This window comes from Dermacentor variabilis, chromosome 3, assembly GCF_050947875.1.
Source record: "Dermacentor variabilis isolate Ectoservices chromosome 3, ASM5094787v1, whole genome shotgun sequence".
Lineage (NCBI taxonomy): Eukaryota > Metazoa > Arthropoda > Arachnida > Ixodida > Ixodidae > Dermacentor > Dermacentor variabilis.
The window spans coordinates 12314193-12338268 of record NC_134570.1 but is presented as its reverse complement, the minus strand read 5'-3'; the positions used below and the strand labels follow the sequence as shown (position 1 = coordinate 12338268).

Genomic DNA, 24076 nt, shown 5'->3' with positions numbered 1-24076 from the left:
TGTCTGCCATATGTGATCCATCCCATTTTTATTCTATGAATTTTTTCTAATGATCAGGGTTCCTTGCGATTAATCGACCTAGGCACTAAACATAACCTGATTAATGACATGGATGTGATATATTGTAGAGTATCCCTTCCTGCTAATATTACTCCCAATTTATTACACTGCAAGCAGGTAAGAAATTGTGGAAGCATTTGTCACAGCAAAATGCTGGGAACCCACCACATGATCAAAATAATGATTGAAAAACTGTTTTTGCATGTAGAAATACAGAATTGCAAACACACACACACAGAAAGTAAGACTAGTATAAAAAATGAGCTAAGGTGAGCTGAATTTCCTACATATGATACATCCTAAACATCTTTTCCAAAGCTCACTTCACTTCCTGACAAGTAAAAAAGGGGTTTTTTAGTTGTATTATTATTACTTGTTTTGAACACATATACACAGTTAACAGGAAAGGGAAAGCGAGGAGCAGGGTGAATAAGTGAAAAAATGCTTAACTTAACCGCACAAAAGCTTGGCACATGCAGTTAGCTGTCACCTTTTTTAGGGAAATGGTTTAAATTATTTGACATGAGTGAGTTGGGCAGGGTTAGCAAAATGGTATTTATTTCTTGTCTTTCATATTCCTGTTGTGTACCCTCTGATTTTCTGTGGTACTACATTCAAACTCGTTGTTTCTTACATGTCAGTGTTCTGATGTTTCTTTCAAGTGACGGCTTTCCTGTGTTACAGTGGCCATTTTACTATGCCATCATGCAAATGCTCACTTCCAAGGTTTAGTGATGCTAGTACAGTACTGCCTTATTAATAAATTCTCACTTACGATATCTTCAGCATTATAATGCAGCAACATAAGTTGAAACTGCATGCCCTACCCCCAGCATGCAAAAAAGGAAAACAATTTCTTGGGCAAGCTTTTATAGAATTTGTTTCGCCTCCTAACTATTGCTAGGAGCATTGGGGTGAATTGCACTGATGAGTGATTAAAACCACTCTTCGGTAGCAATTCAGCTGGTCGCTGTTGCTGTGCAGGTACAGAGGCCAAGAGACTTGTGCTGCTTGATTTCCTAGCTATCATGTTGGTGTGATGTCAGGCCTCTAGAAAATTGCTGCATAAAAGCAGAATGTTTCGTACATTTGTTTTGATTTGCACATGACTGTCCACACCTACCACTGGATTGCTTGTGTTGGTGTAAACTTGAGTGGTTACTTTATGTGCTCCAGCTTTTGAAAAATTTTGGGTCTTGGGATACTTATCTACAATTGATTCTTGGACACTCTCCACAGTTTCTCCTCCTCATGGTGAAGGTGTTCAGTGTGAACACAATCAGTTCATTTGTGATGGTCGACGGTGTGTTGATGTATCAAAGAGATGCAATGGCCACCCTGATTGTGCTGATGGAGCTGATGAAAATGACTGCCCATCGACTGAAGGTGAAAAGTTGTTTTCGTAGCTTCATTGCTGCTGAATTAGCTTCTCGAGAACTGCATTAGTGGTGGTGCCCATTTGCTTAGCCTTTACACTAATTCATCACAATTTTATCACAATTTACTTGGAATAAATTGTGGGGTTGTCATCAACTGACTGCTGCATCTCCTTAGAAGCCATTTGCTGTATCTTGTTGTGGATGGAATCCAGGAATGGTAACTTGCCTGCTAGTTTGTGGACCACAGAACCGTCAAACTATTTTATCGCAGCGAACACGTAATCCTTATGATTCAGAGATGCATGTCTGTACTTACTGTGTAAACCCGACTGTATATCACTGAATGGCAAGGCCAAAACTGAGTGTAGCTTTGTAGCGATTTCTCTACATTGAACTTTTGCAGTCGGGTGTACTCGGTATTTATATGCACGGCATATGCAGCTTTTTAAGTACTTCGTATGTTGACTTGCTACCGGCCTATCACTTTGGTTGCTTTTATTTAATTGGACACTGCAATGTGCTTCATCCTGGAAGTTCCCATCTCAAATTCTTTGTGGCTCAAACATGGCCTTCAAGCTTCGCTGAATTTTGTCTGCTTTTCTACAGTTTTGGTGCTGAGCAAACACTAGTAGTGTAGAACATACCTGCAGATAGTAGTCATAATAGCAGCTTTGCAAAAGTGCTAAAGGATTATTTGATCTGAAACTACTGAGCACATAGATAAAATCAGTGCTTCATTGGCTTCTGTTTCCTATGCTGAGGAGAGTGCCTATCTGCATCTCTCTCCGGTTTCCTTCCTCGCAATTTGAGTGGAAGCAGTCCAAATAGTTTCAGTAGTCTCTGTCCAGTGTTTTCTAAAGCTTCTGCTTGGCAAGTGCTCTGCATAGATTCTGGCTATGGTGGCTATGTGGCAGTTTGTGAAAGCTTACATTTTTTTTTTTTTTAATGCGCATCTTTGGCATGCACGTTGCTTCAGTTTGGAGATTACGTGCTGACAGAGTGGAGTGCACTTGGATAGGCTGTTCCACTCCAGCATCCGGAATGTTACTGTTTGGGTGGGCAAGTCTTTTGTGTTCCAACTGAACTTCATATGCTGGCATGAAGGGTGGAACTGGAAAGCTGCTTTGCTAGACTTTCTCAGGGGGCCTTGCGAGCAGGTTATTCTTCTCTGAACAGTTTCAGTGGCATTACTTCAACTGGCATGTCTATCAGGGGACATTATGAAAGATTAACTTCTGCCCACATCTATTATTTGATATCCATGCACCTTTTATGCAGTGCATCCACTTCATGGAGATGGATTTCAATGTGGACCGCATCAGTTTGTTTGTGATCACCGCCGCTGTGTTGATCTGTCTCAAAAGTGTGACAGTCGCCCAGACTGCCTTGATGGAACCGATGAACATGATTGCCCATCGATCGAAGGTTGTGGTACTTCAGTGTTACACTTTTTCAGTGTTTCACTGCTTTGTGAAGTCTGCTTGTATTTCTCTAGGCAGAGTGAAAGGTCTACACAAACCTGCTCTATGCTTCTGAATGCTGACCTTTTTGTTAGTTACTCTTGCATTGCTTGGTGCAAATCTTACTCTAATTTGTTTAGAGACTTTGAACTGAAAGCAGTTACAAGAAATGAGTTGCGTGTCTCCAAGCATTCGACTGATATGCAATTCTTGATTTTGACCCTAACACTTTTTCTGGCTTATTATGCTAGTGCAACTAGAAAAAAATTCACTTGAGTCATGTCAGTGATAGGTGCTGCAGAAGTTGAATTAGAAAATGAGTTCATTTCTCTGGACTTTTGTTCACACTTCCTTTTTTTCCTGGGCAACATTTGCCACAGCTTTCCCTCGCCATTCTGAAGAGATTCTTTGTGGACTCGATCAGTTCATTTGCGATGCTCGCCGATGTGTTGACACATCAAGATGTGACGGTCACCTTGACTGTGCTGATGGAACTGATGAACTTGGCTGCCCACATGAAGGTGGTTAGTCTTGAAAGGCAGTATTGTTTCATGCTGAGTATAGCGGTTCCTTTGTGCACTGCTGATTTTTGTGATTTGTTACTCTGCACTTGGCTTGCACTAAAGTATCAATGCCTTGTTCAACAAACCCTTTGCATTCAGAGGCATTTTAATTAAAACCTAGTCTTGCAACATATGCTGCAATCTTGTCACTACAGATGTTGCTTTTAAGCTTTGTTTATGAATAATTAAAACAAAAATTACCCGATTTCTACTTTGTCAGAAGACCTCTTTATTTTTCACTGGCATTTCGTCTTAGACATGACAGCGGGCATAATTTGCTTGAAAGGGGCCCTGAACCACTTTATATCAAAGTAGATAAATGCATTTAAAGTGAAAATAGGCAATTTCAAAAATAATTTGCCGCAGAAAGTACTTCAGTGCGTTCAGCAGAACTGGAGTCATTGGCAATCAAACACGGCCTCCTCTGTGCTCCCGTTCCTTCTTCAATGCCTTGCACTGCAAAGGCTACGGTGCAGTGGGATGTGCCCACAACACTCCGCCTTCTAAATGTCACTGTGGCATGCAGTTCAAATGTCATTTTCGATGTTAACGTAGATGTGGCGGCACCCCGCAGTGGCCGCAGTATCTATGCCATGTAGCCGACCGCAGCTTTATGTCAGCTATCGGCCAATAGCAGCAGTCTAAAGGAATAATGAAATAAAGGGTCTGATGAAGAAATAAAGCATCTAGAAGAGAGTGAGGACCTACACCATGGTCTTGAGAGCATAAACACAGAAGCACACCTTTCACTACCATATACACAGTTGAGCGCTTTTACAACAATGTGATCTGTTTGATAGATTATGCATATTCTAGCTGAATTCCTCTCTTCAGTATATTGTGAGCACATCTAAGCAATAACTGATGCAATAAATTAGCCTGTACTACAAAAGGAATTGGGCAGCCTTGACGACTGATTTGTTTTACAACAAACACGCTTAGAAGATTATGCTGCTACTGCACTCCACAGCTCTGCAGTAGTTGTGATAGCACCAAAAAGAAAACTGACCAGACAGTCACACACTTATATGAGAAGGTTGTTTGCCTGTGGATTTAGGGGTCTGGGTCAGTGCAATAAGTGTGAGCCAGCGAAAAGGAGATCAACATTATTGTCGCAAAGATTGTCGCAATTGTGCTCAGTAGCGGTGCTAAGCACAGTGAGCTGTAGAAACTGGGCACCAACACTCACAAACTCTGTCAACAAGCTGAAGCACACTGACGAAGCCTACTGGTGCAGCAGACGGTTTTGACCAATTCGATCAGGAGCTGACATAACTCATGCAAGTGCCTGCCAAAACTTTCTCAGATGGCTGCAGTCAAGCATTCTTTTGGGCCAAACTGGGCCGCATAACATTAGCAACTTTTTTCATCAAGTATCTCCTGAATTCAGCGAAAGAATACTACCTTTATTTAACACGAACATGCTTGGCCTTCAGTATTGGGAGCAGTAAAACGTGCGTTATTTACACTGATTGTGACCTGAACTAGAAATTTTTAAGGTCCCAAGGGCTTCATTACAAAGGCATTGAACTACATGTTCCTTTTGAACTTTCTCGACCTGTCGTCTGCATTTTCATAATACATTGCTCAACACATTAAGTAGTAACCTTTTTTCTCCACTGAAGATGGAATCTGTTGAAACTTGCAAAGATGGCACAGTTCACTGATGCCAAATTTATTGAAGTTCACTATTTGGGGTTTAGGTACTTAAAGCTGTTCCTGAGTGCTTTTGTGTTTTATGTTGTGCCCCAGCTATTCATGCACCTCTATTCAAGTTGGTCACCTAAGGAATTGCCAAATGTTCAGAATTTGCAGTGAGGTTATGGCACAGATGAAAGGAGAATGGGAATTTTAATATGGTCACTCGTTAGTCCGTGGTCTAATGGGTAGAGCATCGGGCTGCTGTGCCGAAGAAATCTGGTTCATATTCAACTGTCGGATCAACTTGGGTCAGTGGATATCTGCCACTGGGTATGTGCCACGTACTCTTCAATGACATGAAAAGAAACTTTCATATTTCCCCAGTGCTGAGCAGAATGACTCTCATATAGATTCAGATATTCAAAACACACCATGTGTGATCTTCACAACAGTGCTGCTATATGGTGCAGCATCTCAGAAGCACGCGAGAGGAACACAGTTGCATACATGCATGATGCGTTTCTGCATTGGCTGCGTGGTGTGTTGCTTGCTACATTTTTTTCCTATTATATTCGTACTACCATCGGCATTCATAGTGAGATTGGTTCTGCCAGTCTTTAATTCTGTAAACATTTTTAGATATGCACAGGGATAACATTTAACTTATGTGACAACACTGAAACATTGTGAACACAGCACATGATCTTAGTTGGTCTCAAGTGCTGCACTCCTTTTTTTTTTCTGCCATTAAGGCTTTTGCAGCATCAAATATTTTGCAACGGATAGCTTTGTTAATTTAAAAAGAAAGGGGTACCTTTACTGCATAGTCTACTATACAAGATATAGTTCTTGTTACTCTCCTCTTGGCACTACAGCACACACGTTCACATGTGTGTTTATGTACTTTCTTTCCTTTTACCTCGTTCAAGGATCATCTGTACTTGCTTCATCTGTTTTACGTACTTTCTTTCCTTTTGCCTCCTTCAAAGATCATTTGTACTTGCTTCATGTGTTTTCTCTATAAATTTTCAGCACTAGCACCTGACAAGTGCCCCCTTCGAGAGCATAGCCTAGAAGTACAAGAATTTCCTTAATAAAGACCTGTATATTGGCATAAAGTTGTTACAATGACCTACATTGTATTGACAGGCAGTAATACCAAAATTGCAATGCCCAACAAAAATTTAAGTTTACTCTTCAAATTGCACACATTCACTTCCATTTATTTCTTTGCTTTTCCAGCATGCAGTCACCATGAGTTTCTTAGTGCTGCCACTAGCCTCAATACTTCATTTTGTTGTTTGAAAACTTGCATATTATTCATGTTTAACCAAGTGATTGCTGAGAGTATATAATACACACTTTCAGTGATGAGCTCGATGTTCTTTGTCCTACAAAACTAAAGGGCATTAAAGTGTTTTTTTTTTTCCTATTTAACAAGTTTAACAGCCTACTCCCTGTCGCGCCCGACCAACCCCGCCGTTAGGTGGTGCTAGCAGCGCCGCACTCACGCCATCTCTCGTAATGGGCTGCAACCCGACCGACCGCCGCCGGCACTAAGCTACGCGGAGAAGCGGTATTACAAGAGACGCGACACATGCGGAGAAAACAACATATCAGGGGACGCGCGAGATTTTCGCATCTCCACAATGTTTAGGAAGTACCTGCACAGAAGCCAAAGGCACTTGTCTGCTGATCATGAGGCCACAGATTCAGCTTCTAACCATGACAGCCTCAATTTTCATGCTGCATGAGCGATTCATTGCATAGATATCTGTGCTCTTTATAACGAACCTTAGGGGGCATCCACCACAGCACCTCTCTTCTAAACTGTTGCTTCAGAAAGTTCACTCGCCTGTCAAAATTTAGGCTTTTTTTGCTCTCTGCACTTTGTTTTGTTTGTTTCTCTAATACCTTTGTTATTTCTGTTCGAAAACGTTATGCAGTTCCTACCCACGCCCCTGGATTTCAGTGTCGACCCAATCAGTTTGTTTGTGATGGTCGTAGATGTGTGGACTCTTCTGGAAGATGTGATGGCAAGCCTGATTGCGCTGATGGAACTGATGAACATGACTGCCCACCAAGAGAAGGTGGAAAATGTTTGAAGTGCTTGCTATGCTTCCATTGTTAATCTGTTAGTTTTTAATCTAATGTTTACTTAGTTTAGATTGGTGTGCTACAAAATTAACCATAACAAAAAGCACCCTTAGAAAGACTTCACTTTTAAGTCTAGTCTTTCCTCTGATGTTCTTTGTGTAATCGGAAAGCTCCTGTGCGTGGATTGCTGTCATCAGTCGTTGACGGGAATCAAAAGGTCAGCTTTGAAAAGGAACCTTCATGTAGTTTAGAAACATCGGATATACTTCATTCATTTTTGACAACTAATACAGTAGTTCTACAGAATGAATGTAATAGGCTGGCTTGCTTTATTAGTAAAATGTTCGGACACTGAGAAGTATTGTCATTGGTAGAGGGCCAAAATTTCTTGAACTGCAGACATGTTACTCTTGCTGCGATAAGATGCTTCGCTAGCTAATAAGTTACGAGAAAACAACACATGGTAATTAATAGAATGTCTAATTAAGTTCCATTTTCTTATGTGTGCGTATCTGCTTATAAATAGAAGGCCACACTGTGTTAGAAAGTAAGCAATTTGTCCAGGTGCTGGTATATACTGTTGGAAAATATGGTCTTGGTTTGCTGTGATAACTCTTTTCTGGCAAAGAAATAAGTTTAATTTGGATTGGTTAGCATACCAGTATAAGCCAGTTTACTATTCCCTAGTGTAAGTTCAAGCAGAGCCACAATGTAAATAATAGTTTTCAGCATTTCCTTCTCTTTTGTTGACGTTCTTGTTCTTTGCTTTTGCCTGTATTATGTATTTATGTATTACTCATTACCCCAAAGATGCATTTTGTTTAGCTGATCACAAGCTGTTCTGTTTTTTCTTCATATTTGTGCAGTTCATTCCGTTTGTGGTCCCAGTCACTTCGTTTGTGACGGCAGGCGCTGTGTTCCTTTGTCTGGAAAGTGTAATGGCCATCGCGATTGTGCTGATGGCAGTGATGAACAAGGCTGTGCAAAAGAGGAAAGCGATGGTATGGCATGTGCAACATTGCATTAGTTTGCCTTGGTGGCCTTAACATTGTTAGGCATGTTGAATGACTGAGGATAAAAAGGAGCTTTCACTTCTTTTAAACTCGAGCACAAAAAAATGAGGTCCTAGAAGTGCATAGAGCAAGCGCTGTTCCTATAGACTACTTCCATGTTGGAAATATGCATAATGTAAAAAAAGAGAGCAACTGCAAGAAACAAAGCCATGTAAATTAGTTGTGTGTAGGCTTTCGGTGATTGAGAAGGTGCAGTTTGCTGGTGCAGGTGTCATTTTGCCTAAATATGAAATGATTCAATTACCTCTTGAAATGTGCTACCTCAGTTGAGCTGCACAGGACCTCACTTCTATGTGCCACTATTTTCCGTCTATATGTGCTCAAATAGTCCACCTGATAAAACCAACACTAAAATGGAAATTCAGGCTACTGGGTAGCCTTGCCTGTCAGGTGAACGTCTGAATCGCCCCGACAAACAAAAGATAAAGTATACGCAGCATCCATTCCTCACTTAAGTCTTGTGCCTCGTGCTGTGGTTCACCTGTTGCAAAATTGGAATGAAAACATGAAGAAATTTACTTCATCCAGGCCGCCGTTTAGTGATTGGCAGCTCAGAAGTGTGTGGAACTGTTGGCCAATTCTTTTGTGGCTAAGACTAGTTCTGGGCCATTTGTCTTGAAAACACCAAACATGTAGTATACTTATGCAGGTATTCTCAATAATGTAGAGTCCTTTGGGAGAAGAGGGGAATAGAGAATGTGAAATATTCTAGATAGTTGCACACTTGATACATGGCTACAATAAGTGCATTTCAGCCAGAATGCAAATGCGCCCATGCGCTGATATGTTAGGTACAATTTAGTTGTGTTCACCTCCAAGTGACTGCTTGATAAATACTTTCAAGCTATACTTCGAAAGCAAGAGCCGTTCACAGAGACATTTGTCTATAGCCCAAGAATTAACTATTGGTGTCGTAAACTAATCTTAAATTTTCTTTTGCCTTCAACTTAAGCAAGCATCATTCATTCATACTGCAAGCCAAGTTTGGCCCAAGCAGGAGTGGATTACAAAGCTCACAAGAAATAAGAGCAAAATATTCCCTACAATGGAAGATGCTTGTAGACAAAATTTTTTGTTGAATTGGTAGCATACATCATGTGTTCAAGGTAATAAATAGTATTTTCATAATGGTTGGTCAAGAAAAGTTAATGTTGAAAATGGGATAAAATTAATATATTAACCTATGGAACTGTCAATTCCCTACACCATCAAAATTTAACGTCTATTTCGTCCTGTCGCATATCTTCAGGAGAGATAGCGTAAAGTTGTAGTTGTCAGATTAAAATTTCTCTTTTGAAATCTCGATAGTCATTGCTTTTTCCTAGTAATATTGTTCTCCCATTTATTTACTACAGCTGTCATCTTTAACTTGGGTCTAAGAAAAAGTTATCCATTGTTATGCATAATCTTTTCCAAAGACATTGGTACTATACGAGGTCTGCTAAAAAGGATCCGACCTTCCTTTGTTTTTTGCGAACACCTGATGGATATGAAACAAGCGCGCTTGCATCAGCCAACCTTGAACCTTCGTGCGCATGCGCGAATTTTTTCCCACCTGCCGATAGCGTCAGTCGCTGGGACACAGCGTTTGAGTGAGGTAGTGCGCAGTGCTCTCGTCAGTTTTTTATTGCAAGGAAAATGGCGGAGCGACTGGAGCAGTGTTACTGCATCAAATTTTGCCAGAAACTGGGCGACAGCAAAGTGGAAACCATGTGGAACCGTTGTGCGACTATCCTAGAAATTGCGGAAGAGGTGGGCATCAGCACTTCTTCTGCACATTCCATTATGACCGAAGATTTGGTCATGAAGAGAGTTGCGGCAAAATTCGTGCTAAAGCTGCTCACAGTGGAACAAAAGCAACTTCATATTGAAGTGTCGCAGGACATGCTGGATTCCACAAAAAGTGACCCAGACTTCATGAACACCATAATCACTGGTGACGAGTCTTGAGTGTACGGGTACGATCCGCAAACCAAGTCATCACAGTGGAAGCATTCCACGTCACTAAGACCAAAGAAGGCCTGCGAAATGTGCATCAACGTCAAAGTGATGCTGACTGCTTTCTTTGACTCCCGCGGTGTGGTACACCATGAGTACGCACCACAGGGTCAAAGAATCGCCAAAGAGTACTACAGGGATGTCCTCTGTTGCCTACGTGATGCTGTGTGGCGCAAGAGACCGGAGTTCTGGTGAACAGGAAATTGGCGCATCCATCATGACAATGCTCCTGCACATTCCTCGCACTTGATTCAGACATTTTTGGAAAAAGACTCCTGTAGTTCAACAGGCTTCTTAATCTCCTGATATGGCCCCCTGCGACTTCTGGCTTTTTCCCAAAATCAAGAAGCCATTGAAAGGAGCACGATTTCAGACAAGAGGAGACATTATGGCTGCAACGACAGCCGAGCTAAACTCCATTCCGAAAGAACCCTTCTCAGAATGCTTCCAACTATGTCCCAAGAAGACTACTTAGAGAAGACTACTGGAGTCCCAAGAAGACTACTTTAAGGGTGATTAGGTTTCCAACGCTCCAGTTATGCCAGTTTTTCTTCGGCCAAAGGTCGGATACTTTTCTAACAGACGTCGTACTGGTTATGTCTTTTTCTCGTCAAGGAGTGATGCTTCAAGATTATTCCTAGAACTTAAACAATAAGAAGCTTTTAGTTATAGTCATTGATTTCTTTAGCTCCTGAAGTACAGTATCATTAACAAGTCGTTAACTCTGCTTTTTTAGTTCTGACCACTGTATCACTCTATTAATGCAACTCAGTATGTCCTGAACAAACCGCAAATGGTTAAAATGTGGACATCTCTGCAATGGAACCTCTTAAACTTCAGGGTTGGATTTTGTGTATGCTGAATTTCTCATGCAAAGAGGATACAAAAGCATGCCACATAGAAGCTACCTGCTGTGTAATGCAATAGGCTAAAGATATGAACCCCTGCAAATGAGCCCAAGCTGGAGCTACCATAGAATGGTTGTCAAATGTGATAACAAAAAAAACTGCAAGCCTAAGCTAGTGCTACTATAAAGTAGTTGTAAAATGTAATAACGAATTACGAAAAACTACCAGCAAACAGTGGTGCACAAGCTTTCAGATACATTTTTCTTGTGCATTTATGTTAAACCCTCAGTGAATCTTGTGAGGTTATGTACTTTGTTTTCACACATTTTCATGCAGTTGCCTGGATTTATAGCTCACATTGTTAGCTTCTTGTACACCACATGCTGGCACGAACAGTTTTAATTGTACTGTTCAGTGATCACTTTCTTCTTAGAACTTCGCAATCAGTCATCATAACTGGATATCTGCGTAGGCAAGGGGCTTCTGGTATACAGTGTGCACTTCATTTATGATGTATCTGCACCTAACAGTATCTCGACAATTTGCCAAGGCTATAATTTGTTGCTTCACCTTATTGTCCATCTTATCAATAATCCCATTTGCATTGGTTTTGGTACTTACCTATTTGCGAACTCTTTTCAGGAGGCAAGGAAGGATTCCAGTGTGGCCACCACCAGTTTGTCTGTGATGGTCGCAGATGTGTTGATCATTCTGGAAAGTGTGATGGCCGTCCTGACTGTGCTGATGGATCTGATGAAAGGAACTGCCCAGGTGTGCCAGGTGGAGGTAATGGGGAACTTCCTGCCTTGATGTTTATATTGGGTAGTGTGTGTCTACCACTTAGCTTTATGACCTTCTTATCAGTGATTTGTCTGCAATAGTGTGTCCCCTCTGATTTAATGTTTGGTTATATTGCTCTTTGTGCACTGCATAATGTCTGGTTTTCACATTGCTTTATGGTTACTTGAAATGTCTAGGAAACTTCATCTTGATGAAATGTGTTCTGTATAAGAAATCCTGATGTAGTTTACTGCCATAGTACGACTAACTTGTTCACGTCAACATTGACAATAGCCTCCTAAACATCATGAAGTCAGTTTATTGTCATGTCATAAGGATACATAACTCTGTTAGTATACAATTGTTGCAGGAGGAGCTCCTAAAGCAATGACTTGATTTTGGATTTGCTTGTTTCTAATGAGCACATGTGTTATCGTTAGAGCAATCAATTGCATTACAGCTAGAATGACCCTCCGAAAAGACTTATGTCCAGTAGTTTGGTGATGTTACCCATCTTTGATAGTGTGAAATTTTCGCATGTTTGTGCTGTGGTTGCTTTTACTGCTTATTTTGTGCCATTGATTGACTGCCATTTACTACTTTGCCAATGCGTGAAGTCAGCTGATTATGGGTTTTTAGCTCGGCTACTGTGCAATGTGCTAATGTGAGCGGGCACACTGATTGCCTGTTCTTGTGAAACTGGCATGCTTTCTTTGTAGACAAAGTCGTGAATGCCTCTAGGAGCCTGTGCAATTCAACAGAGTTTCGTTGTCGTGATGGCACTTGCATTCCTCTGTCATACGTTTGTGATGAAGAGGTAGATTGTAAAGACGGCTCCGATGAGCTTTGTGGTATGTTGCCATCGATGCTTCACTGTGTGCTGTATGCTTTGCTTTTGCTGTGAAAGAAAGCATGATCATTAAGCATTGCAACAAAAGTCCCTCTACAGCAATAATCTCCAGCACAAATATATTTTAGGACTGGTCTGAGCTGGGCTTGCCATAGTGTACAAAGGCACTCTTCAACACACACGTGCACACACACGCACATACTATGCTTGGATGAAGTCCAATCATGTCTGTGCTTAATGAGATTATTATGGCTTTATGAGATTACCATTGCTCAATGCATATGTAGGTTCAACATATATCTTCTGATGTAAAATTGTAAATAAACATGCTTGTGCTAAGGTAGGGCTTTTGCGCTGTGAACCAGAATGAAACTGAACTGGTTGAACAGAATTGAAAGCATTATGTAGTAAGAATTCAGACTTTGCTCTTCAGGTAGCACAGATTTTGGAAACATTTCTGCAGGTAGTGCTGGTTTCCTCTACCAAAAATTCACTTGTGCACTGCATGGGCAGCTGTCTTTTTCTGATGCCAAGGATGTTTCAAGATATGCCAGCACTTGCCTTGTAAAATGTTTTGCTGTAGTCCTGTTTAGCTTAGAATGTTCAGTTATGATACACTCTTCAAGCATGTGTTTTTGGTAACCGTTTCATTCACTTGGCATTTACATGGCCTGCACTTAACATTGCAAGGTGGCTGAAAGCAGATGCTCTGAGCTCTATGGTTTTCTGTCTGTTGCTGCTGTTATTGCTAAAGGCACATGCTAAAGACACCAGCATGAATATGGAGCATGTAGACGTGTGTGCATTACGTGCACATTTAATGAAGGAGCATATCAGGAAAGCCCTAAAAACCTTAAGATGAAAATACACTGCATGTGTGTGTGTGTGTGCAGCACTGGGCTCCATGCCATACCTTTTGCAAGGATTTCTGCAGTAGTTATGTCTCTGAAGTTCGCCCTTTGCTTCCTCCAACACCAACCTTAGTGGCATTTGCTGTGGCATTCTGTTGCTGAGTATCTCGCACAGGCGCTGCAAACAAGAAGGGAGCATGAACATTCGTGTATTGAGAGCCTTGGGAGCACGTTGGATGCCAGCTGGTCGAAATCAATCTGAAGTATCTAGCATCTCAGAGTCGTGGTGTAGCTCTGATGCCTGCTTTATTGCCTTTAAGGCCATCTCCCTCCTCTCATAATTGCCATTACACCACAAATGCTTCATTGTTCTGGCTTGTACAAAGCATCATGCCACAACACATGATTATCCTCTTTATTGCCATAACTATAGCTCTTGCTTGTTTGGGTATCCAAAATGGCTGCAGATGATACTGTTGGGTTGAGTGTTCAACCTGCTTTGTTTGCCTAGTCCACTTCTTTATTGCTCCATTTCCTATGGCACCTGCTACTTCTCATGAGAAGGTCCAGGCAGCAGTAGCCTTCGATATGTGGTTCAAAAAATTACATACATTGTGCCTTCAACTGTTGAAGAAATTTTGCGCACAGTAAATGGCGAGCAACCTCTTGACTGAGTCCTCTGTTGTTTTCAGAACAGTAAAACTAGGGTTATGGGCAGTCTGTTGCAGAACACCAGTGGCCAGTCAGCCATTGTTGGCAATGGGCAGCTGGCTATTACATGTTGCAATAGGGTGTATGTCGCCGCATAGTGCAGTAGTTGCATCAGTTCATTTACAATCTCCAGATAATTCTGCAGAGCTCTTTCAAAGGTCCCTTTTTTTCAGTCACTACAAACACAGCTATGAAAAATGGTGTCAGCACATCTTGCTTTATTTTACAAAATGAACTTCACCTTGATTTATTTTTTCATGCATTCAGAGGATGTGAATGATGCAGCATACCCATGTAAGTTTTTTTAGGCATACAAAGCATTTGAGCAGCTTATCATAACAGTACAGTTAACACGAGAAACAGCTTTACATGTGTGTATGAAATGGATTAATATGATGACAGGAGAATAAATTATCCTTCATTGCTAAAGACAAATATGCTTGCATAGTAGTGAGAATAAAGAGCTTCTCATATGATTACTCACAATGGCACTTGCAAGCAACATTGTTGTTTTATGCACAATAGACAAAGAAAAAGGTTTTGCGAGTATGACCATGCTTAGCTTTTAGGAATTTCTGTTAGCTCCTTGTTTCTCATGGTAGGACTTACATTCTTGCATGTTTACTTCAAGTTCTCACAGAACACGATACTTCAGACCTCACTTGTACAATCATTACATTCCATGCATGTTTAAAGTATTCTTCCTGCTGGTTGGGTTATAAGGTGTCTTGTTGACAATGGTACTTACGAACATTGCATGTTTATTAGTGAATATTTCAGCCGCCAAATGTTGAGATCAGGCACCTGGTGGCCGAAGTCTGGCTTTTGCTACTAATGCGAGTGTCTAGCCAAATACTGAGCGATGCATGCTATTGCCAGTGTAGACTGACACCATAGCTGGAGTTCCCTCCTGTAGAGAAGCATAGATTGCACAGGTGTGCCAGCAGTCTCAACCCGACGCTCTTGTTTTTCACACCATGTTCCAGATACTACTCGTGACTGTGAACCCAATCAATTCAAGTGTGACGGAGGAAGAAAGTGTGTTGACTCCTCAAAAAAATGTGATGGTCACTATGATTGTGCTGATCGCACTGATGAAGAAGGTTGCACACCTCATCCTGGAGGGCAACGTAAGGCATAAAAATGCAATCTACATTATTTTCACTTTTTATTTGATATAGCTCAGATCTGAGTATTCTATTTTACTGAAAGCCTAAAATTTTCTTATGACTCTCTGTTCAGAAGGCCCTCAAAAGTTTAGCATAACTGGTAAAATGGCACTGCCACGATTGTAAACATAACAGTCCTTACCTCAACAGCTGGTATGTGCCCTGTTCCTGTTGCTTCCAGTCTCACTTCACTTGCGTGTGGTAGCAAAGATATGCTTAGCTGGCTGTTCTTGCATTAAAGATCTCTTAACTAGCCACACAGCCATGCAATTCAGACATATCAGGTGTAGCACACAGTTCAGATATCCTCGTAGGTAATTCTGGACATAGGTTATAACCTATGAAGGTGGCTATGCAGACCTGGACCTCTACCTTGCCATTTATCACTACTGATATGGCTGCGGCTGTGGGCTTTGGATGATGGCAGCTTGCAAAATTTGTTGAATCAGGCTATGTTTACCCACCTGCCACAATGGCCTACCACTCGCATTGTTGTACTTGTGAGTAGGCTGTCTCTAGTTTGATTTCTCGACATAATTTATTTTGATGGGCCCAGAATGCAAAATTAATGTGCACAAAAAATATTGGTGCATGATAGGGACAGAACACATACATTGTGTGTGCCTGAACATGACTTTAGCCACCCTAGCCTTCTTTTCATTTTTTTTTTGCTTAACTGGCAGCATCTGGAGGAGACCCATTACTTCACTACATTTCTCATGTGATGCTAACATAGTGGCTGCTGTTGTGCATCAATATGCATCAGCGCTACTGTTCATGCATGCAGCTTTGAAATCACAATTATTTACCATTTCGATGAACAGTGTTATTGTTTGTGGGCACGCTTTTATTTTGTAGCAATCGACTAAGTTGCATGCTGTTGCTCATTGTTCCTGGTCCTTTTATTCTCCAATTGCTTTAAACGTAACTATTTTTAACCATACCTGTTTTCAAGATGCATAATGGTAGCCTGTCTAACCTTGCTTCCCTTCTATATAATGTCTAGTTACTTTTGCTATCCTTGCTACTGATAATCAATTTAGCTTACAAAAGTTACAGCTAGGCAAGTCATGCAAGTCAGTCACCAAGTCATATATAGGTGCTTCACAAAGCGGTGACTTAACTGTTTGTGCACCTAATTTTCGGTTGGACACACGCATCATTTAAGACCTGGCAGCTGTCGAGTTTAATAGAGTTCAGTGTGCAGTGTACTTAATTCTAGCCAATAGTGGGTATGTGATGATTCCTTTATGTAAACACAAGGTCCTACATTGCAGTCACTTCGTTACTTCCTAAGTAGTAGCCAAGTGTTTCACGGAGGCACCAGTACCATGCCACCAGCTTTTTATAATTACATTACAACACTGTGAACCTTCTATGGTTTGCTGTTTTACATATGTTTGTTTATAGGTTCATATGAGCAAGTACAATAAAGCTTGCTTCATCCCTTTTACGTGCTTTGTGCCCTTCTGCTGTGGTCCCTCTTCCTTTTTCTTTCTGTGCCACATGCTGAGCAGCGTGCACAACTTAAGAGGCAGTGCTATTTGGCACTTCCATTGCAAAATCATTGCGGTGCAATGGCTTGTTATCTTGACCATACAGTGATTCTGATGACGAGTAGGAGTTTTCCACTGTAAGTAGCGATAAAGGAGACCTTGAAACATACCCACGTGTATGCACACAGTCGCACAAAAATAAATCTGTTGCTTCATGTCTCTAAATTGCTGAATGTGCATGTGGGATGCATCTGTATTCTGCACGAGTCTCAGCATTTCTTGCTTGTTTGACACTGCATGAAGACCGGTAACAAGGCAGAGCTATTACTGCCATGGGTTTGCCTTACAGGGGCACTGATACACAGTAATTTTGTTATTGGAAATATAGGCCAATCCTGTGAAATAAGCCAACTGGTCCAGGTCACCATTCTTGAATATTTAAATAAATGTAGGTAGCACTTGTAGTTCTAATGCTGGACTACAATACGTTCAGTTCTTTTGCAACTTTAGTGAAAATTTGATGTTTTATTTGGTGGCTTTTTGATACTGATTGCACTATGACTAATCTTCGAGCTCAGTGCAGCAACTGTTTGTGCCAAGTGTATACAAAGCCTAATCCAGAGCTGTGTGTCAGCATCCCCGTAAGCTCTTTGCTCTTGTGCATCTTGCTTGTGCATGTCGTTCTGAGAGATCAAACCAGGTAGACTGCTTTGTGCATATTTTTGGCTGCTTAAGCTTTCGTGGCTATGGGTGAGTGCATGCATGGTTCTATTGCGCATGCAAAGTACATGCTGCGTGGCATTTGGGTGGAGTTGCCGCAGCTGGAATTTTGTGGATGCCGCTTTTCCAGCGTTGCCAGCTGTGGATGACTGTGCTGTGGACAAGTTTCGCTGCAGTAATGGCAAGTGCATTGCTCGGGCATTGGTTTGCAATGCAAGGCGAGATTGCACAGACAGCTCTGATGAGAGGAACTGCAGTAAGAGCACTGTCCCCCTCTCTGTTCTTTTGAACTGAGCACAGCACTGCTAGACTGATTTTGTCACATAAGGGCATAGTCTGGTTTGGGTAAAGCACCCCTTTTTCTAGTCTGCACACCCTTTCCTCTGACTCCTGATTTTCTGGATACTATCTATCTTAGATCTTCACCTGTCTGTCTTCGCACATGAAGGTTCCTGTTCATCATTTTCCAGTCGGGTCCTTGCCGGATAAACAGTGTGCTGCTATACAACATGCCCTATCTTTGTCATTAGAGATTGGCGCCCCGTCTTCAGGAAAACATTCAAGCAGAAATTATCGACCTGCGCCGTGGTTGCTTAGTGGCTATGGTGTTGGGCTACTGAGCACAAGGTCGCGGGAACGAATCCTGGCCAGGGGGGGCTGCATTTCAATGGGGGCGAAATGCGAAAACACCTGTGTACTTAGATTTAATTGCATGTTAAAAAATCTCAGGTGACAAAAATTTCTAGAGCCCCCCACTACAGTGTGCTTCATAATTACATTGTGGTTTTGGCACGTCAAACCCCGTAATTTAATTTTAATTTGAAATTATCAGACTTTTGAACTGAACTGGTGCAATTTCATTGCATGATGTCTACTCAGTTTATACTATTTACCATTTCTTTCATTCTGTCATTGTTAAGAACTTGTGAAAGTATGAATCCGAGTTGAGCCACTTACTGCACTACTGTTGCATGCACACCTTACTCATTCCCTTCAGAGCCAAATGCATTCAGAGCCACGAGAAACATTGTCACACAGTGACAGCTTGCATTATAGCCTCACATACATAAATATTATTGCAAACTTTAAAGAGTGCTCAGATATAACCTATGCTATAGAGCTCAGAAAAAGTTACTGTTTTCCCTGCAGGGAATGCTAGCAACTTAAGAAGCAGGATCCATGAAAATCACTGCCTGAAGCACTGAACTTATGCCCAAAAGCTTAATTCAATGCACATGCACAGGTATACCCATAATTGAAAACTTGCTTCGCTTTATCTTTGAAATAGTAATACTGTAGCTCTAAAAAATATACAAACATTATTCATCCTTTGTGCCATGCTACAAGATTGATGTCTACTCTGCTTCGTCTAGCAAATTTGTCAGCAGGGTGCAATGTGACAAGTCCAAATACATCTTTAACGTGTAGCCATAGTTGACCTCCAGTACAGAGAGGCTGGGATGCACTGTAACCATTTGTCTACCTCAGTCAGCTTTTAGAGCCGCATGCAAGTTGGTTGTTCCTACATGTGAGGCCAGGATCATCATGGCTTTTCATCTGAGCAGATCATACAAAAACAATTCTGGCTTCTTATTGCAGTCCTGCATTGAATGTTCAGTTGTTATTCAGAGAATTCATACTTTATTCAAACCTGGTAAAAATTTTTAGTATTAGTAGTCAGTCTTTTCTCTGTGCAGGTGCCATTAATTGCCAATAGAGAATGTCGGGAGTGACAGCCAAAGAATTAGTCCTGAACATATTATGTAACCAATGTTGTCCCAAAATGGCATGTTTAAAATAATAAGATTTTTGCATTTCATTTGAGAACCACTGCATTGTAATTGACATAACATCCAGTTAAGTTCACAAATGCTTTCTTCTATATGCGAGTGCTCATAGATACAGGGTTGCATCATGAAGTCTAGCAGTGCTGCTTTGTGTGACATAGGTGCTGTGCTTTTGTAGTGTTCCACTGCATTGAGTTGCTTTTCTGCTTCCTGCATCAGTCCTTTTGGTTTGCCTGACATTGAAACTGCCAACTGCAGCTGTTTTCTTTGTTCCTTTTGCTGGCCATGCTACCAGTTTAAGTTCTTACCATTCATACTGCAGCATGCCGGCAGGGGCAATTTAGGTGTCAAAATGGCATTTGCATCAAGATGGAAAGGCGCTGCGATGGCTACCATGACTGCCAGGATAGGAGCGATGAACTTGATTGTCGTAAGTGCCTGGGGGCTCACTGGCTCCGCTTGCTGTGGTGGCTCCAGAACATATTTGTGTGTTGTGTGACCTTGGACCAATGCAGATTGTGATAGGGGAAATGCAGGCCTTGAGCACTGTGGCATACTTGCATGTGGAGCAAGTTCTGTATGGTGAACTGGGCAGCTTCAGTCTTGATAAAGCTTTTGGGAATGGTGAACTGCTTGGGCAAGCTTGCTTTGAAGTCATTTAGAAAGCAGCTCTGCAGATTGTTAAAAAAAAAGTTTTCTGGCTGGCAGAATAACTGTGTTGAAGGTGATCATGGGTGCTTGGACATATAAAGTGTAGTTATATTTTGACGGACACATCAAATGTCTTCTAATTGAATATGTACTTTCTAAAAATTTCTTCAGGTATATTGAATTGTGCCAATTTTTTTTTTCTTGGAAGTGTTGAGGAAAGTGGGTGGTAAACAAAGTTTATAATACCATATTACACTTGAGCGTGGTTCACACATTTTTCTGCAATCTTGATAGGTGCATTGCTCTCATGGCGCCAAACCACTTCAATTTTTTTCCAGCTGTGCATAAGCATAACCCCCATGATTCCTTTTGTACCAAAAGAGTGAATACTGTTTTCATAATGCATTTACTTGTTCACACATGCACAACGTGCACACGGTGCCTGAAGAGTCCTGAGCACTGATGCTGTCGCTGCTGCTCAGGCTGAGGTTTGATAGCACACTCGTAATGCAGTCATCCTCCATTTCATCTAAAGCATAAGATAAGCCTGTGGAGTTCAAAGAAGACACTGCACAAACTAGCTGAAATCAGGATGTGCGAATACTCTCTTAGATATTCTTCCAAACTTTTTTTTTTACTATTGGGCTTCAATGATGGGGGAGCAGCTGTCAGATAAGTGTAGTCATTACTCAAGTGTATATGGTACTCAAAATATATAATGCTATTTACAAGTATAGACAGGCTTGTCTCAGTTAGGCAGCATTTTTATTGAGTAGAACATTAAAGGGCACTACCAAATGTACAGTAATGACAATACCATACAAGGGTAATGAACGCTGACTACTTTCATGCAGTAAGTACTGTTTTAGTGGCAAAGTGTAGGAGTCTAAAAGACTGCTAATGTTGTTAGGGTAATTAACTTAAATAGAACTCTCACAACTCCCGCGCTTGGTTACCGCCGTCGCAATTTCTCTATGGCACCCGCTAACTTAAAGCTACTTCTGTACAAAACTCTAATACATCCTAAGCTTGAATATGCCTCTTCTGTCTGAAATCCTGGCCTAGATTACTTAACGAATGCAATAGAATATATACAAAATTATAGCACACGTTTCATTCTATTCTCGGACATCAAGCGCAACATCTGTGAAGGTTACTTTAAACCTCTCTCCTCTCATCCCATAGGAAGTTAGCATGCTTATCACTGCTGCACAAAATTTATTACCATATTCCAAAATTAAAAAGAACTTTTGTCCAAACCTGCATACATGTAACACGTAACAATATCATCTACACGTAACATTTCTACGTAACTTTCTACATGTAACAATATCATCTCGTACTGACCATCACCATAAATTGAGCATTCCACATTGTCGCACGAACCAATTTTTTCATCCATTTATTCCTAAAACTACCGATGAATAGAATCATCAGCCGGCCTCAATTGTTAACATAACCGATACACCTGCTTTTAGAACTACTATTTAAGAATACTTTTGTTAATCTGCACTTCTTAATTCTAATTTTTTAAAAAAATTATTATACCCTGTCATCTGTACATGCTCTGTATTTCGTTCCACTCCCTTCTATAACACCTTCGGGCCTTGAAGGTACAATAGATAAAACGCTCTACTCTACATTGATTACACACTTCTGGGAACAGTGCCCAACTTCATATCAGTATATACGAGAGCAGAAAAATTATTGTTGCATGACACCACCAGTGGTATGGCATGGCTTCTGTTGTAGTTCTCTGGTAGCAGGATCACTTTCTGGCACTTCATTTGCACCATCTGCATGCACTTGGACACTGTGACAATGGAACACAGTCTCACTCTTATTGGAAGATAAATTATGTAGTGTGGTGAAAGAACTCGCATGTAGCATATAAAGGCACCTCGCAGCAGCTTCTTCAGCAGCATGGCAAATCCGCACAGGATATTATCATGTATTTGTAAAATCTGTAACCAAGAAGATATTACGTCCATGCTTCACTCTTGATAGCCACAGGTCACTACACACCAGCAACAAGACAAGTGGGGAGACATTAAATGACATTAATATCTTAACAACAGCACCTTGTTGTCACTCGTTGTGAGAACCGCTCCACTATGCCCAGCTATTGCTTGACAAAAGCAGCCAGCAAACATATATTCAACATGACCCTCCCACAAGCTCAACCTGCCTTCTTTATGGGAGTAGGACATCATTGTGATGTTCTTGGCATTTAAAAGCACCCTTAATGCTAAAGAATTTGAAACATCTCGCAGTATTTGCACAGTAATTTGAACTTCCACATTATCAATTCAACATGCTGAAGGTACTAAACACTATTGCTATTGATCACTTCCCATCGTAGCTTTGCAAAAGACATGTTCATCACTGATGAGTGCCACCAAGGTGATGTTCATATCTGCTCCTTGATTATCACGAGTGTTACAGGAGGACAGTTGAAACACCATCTATGACGGGGAAATGCCGCCCCTAGACATATGGCATGCTGATGGTTTAGCTGCGAAAGGCTCCACTAACAAAGTTGACCTCCGCAACCATGGGTGCTTGGTTGGTTCTAACATTGTGCATACAGGAAGACAGGAGTAGTATCGTATGTAGTTTAACTTTTAATCAACGCCTCAGGGAGGACATTAGACATGAAATCAAGCTGGCATCTGTCAAGCTTTTGGTGGCACCTTGGTTCAAGAGCAGATAGCTATCGCTGTATTACAACCAAGCCATCAGCAAGCACTTACGCAATGTTAAGCTAGCAGTCATCTGATGAGTGGCCATAACCATAAACATTTGTGAAGCATTCAACTTTTCTAACAGAAGGTGTGAGCAGTTGTTTTAGAGGGCAGTTGGAAGTTTGAGTTCCACAAAGGAAAACATCCAGAATTCAGTTCTTTTGCCACTGTACTCATTAGTGTCCACTGCAAGGGAGTGCTGCTTTTACACTAACATCTTAAAAACAGTTGCCTTGCAGTGTGCATGCCTTTGTGTACTACAATGTCTGCTGTGGACTTGAAAATACATCTATACACAAATGCTACCAGTCGGTCTCCACAGTGCTCAAAACACAAATTGCAAAATACAAATGTTGCATAATAACTCAGTGGTTGACATGTCCAGCTACCAACTGCACATTGACTCAGTCACGAGTTTATTCCTAACTGGTGGTGGTGGGAAGTTGGTGCATAATGTGTTGGTACATGATTTCTTGTTTTGTTCCATTTTTAGTGCTGTTCACTTCCAAACTGTTTCACTGTGTAGTGAGGGTGAGAAGTTAGCCTAACGCCAGCATCACAATAGTGGCGGCATGATAATGGAGTAATTATAGTGCCCCCTTAGATATGTTAAGCACCATAGCTTAACATGTGACAGACAGGCACATCAAACCCACTGAGATCTAACTGCTGTCATAGTAAATGTGGACAAGTGTGAATGGGCGCATGAATGTGCCCTAATTGTATGGATGAAGCTTCTTTGTTGCCAATGCAACTTTCAAAATCTTGGATAATTGCACACCCTTAATCATGCTTTCTTTTTTAAATTTGTTTTTCATCGGTTTTCTTGCACTGAAATCTTGATTTACTGCAGCTATATGTAGGGAATGAGCTTTGGCAGTTGTATGCGACCATTTAAATATAATGTCAGCCTCATGCTGCAACTCCATCATTTCTTTGCTGTGCACTTCTATTTTCAATTTGTGCTTCAATTTGTGCAGAAATAAGAAGCTAACACAAATTGGCTGAAATGGCTTGTGTTACCACAGTACAATCTCGCGGGACCAGTAGTTCACTTGCTTAACTTTCAACAAATTTCTAAGGCACAGTGAAAATTTGTCTTGGCACCCACTGTGACAGCTCATTGGCTGTTTCATCCTAACCAGGGTAGAATGCAGAAAAATCTGTGTACTTGGGTGCTTGTTAAACTTCAAGTGGG

At 41.2% G+C, this 24076-nt stretch overlaps 1 protein-coding gene across 27 annotated transcripts in view; it reads left to right on the top strand.

Moving 5' to 3' along the window:
* trol (terribly reduced optic lobes) overlaps positions 1-24076 on the top strand; it is a 623238-nt gene that overhangs the window by 307176 nt on the left and 291986 nt on the right. For 14 of the 27 annotated variants that reach the window (XM_075684186.1, XM_075684204.1, XM_075684193.1 and 11 more), the window contains 10 exons: positions 1300-1446; positions 2718-2864; positions 3280-3420; positions 7050-7193; positions 8067-8201; positions 11762-11905; positions 12619-12750; positions 15298-15441; positions 17827-17952; positions 19806-19913. In XM_075684186.1, the coding sequence (XP_075540301.1) occupies positions 1300-1446; positions 2718-2864; positions 3280-3420; positions 7050-7193; positions 8067-8201; positions 11762-11905; positions 12619-12750; positions 15298-15441; positions 17827-17952; positions 19806-19913 (1368 nt within the window). The remainder of the gene's footprint in view (positions 1-1299; positions 1447-2717; positions 2865-3279; positions 3421-7049; positions 7194-8066; positions 8202-11761; positions 11906-12618; positions 12751-15297; positions 15442-17826; positions 17953-19805; positions 19914-24076) is intronic. The other 13 variants (XM_075684200.1, XM_075684205.1, XM_075684202.1 and 10 more) reach the window with 10 other exon arrangements.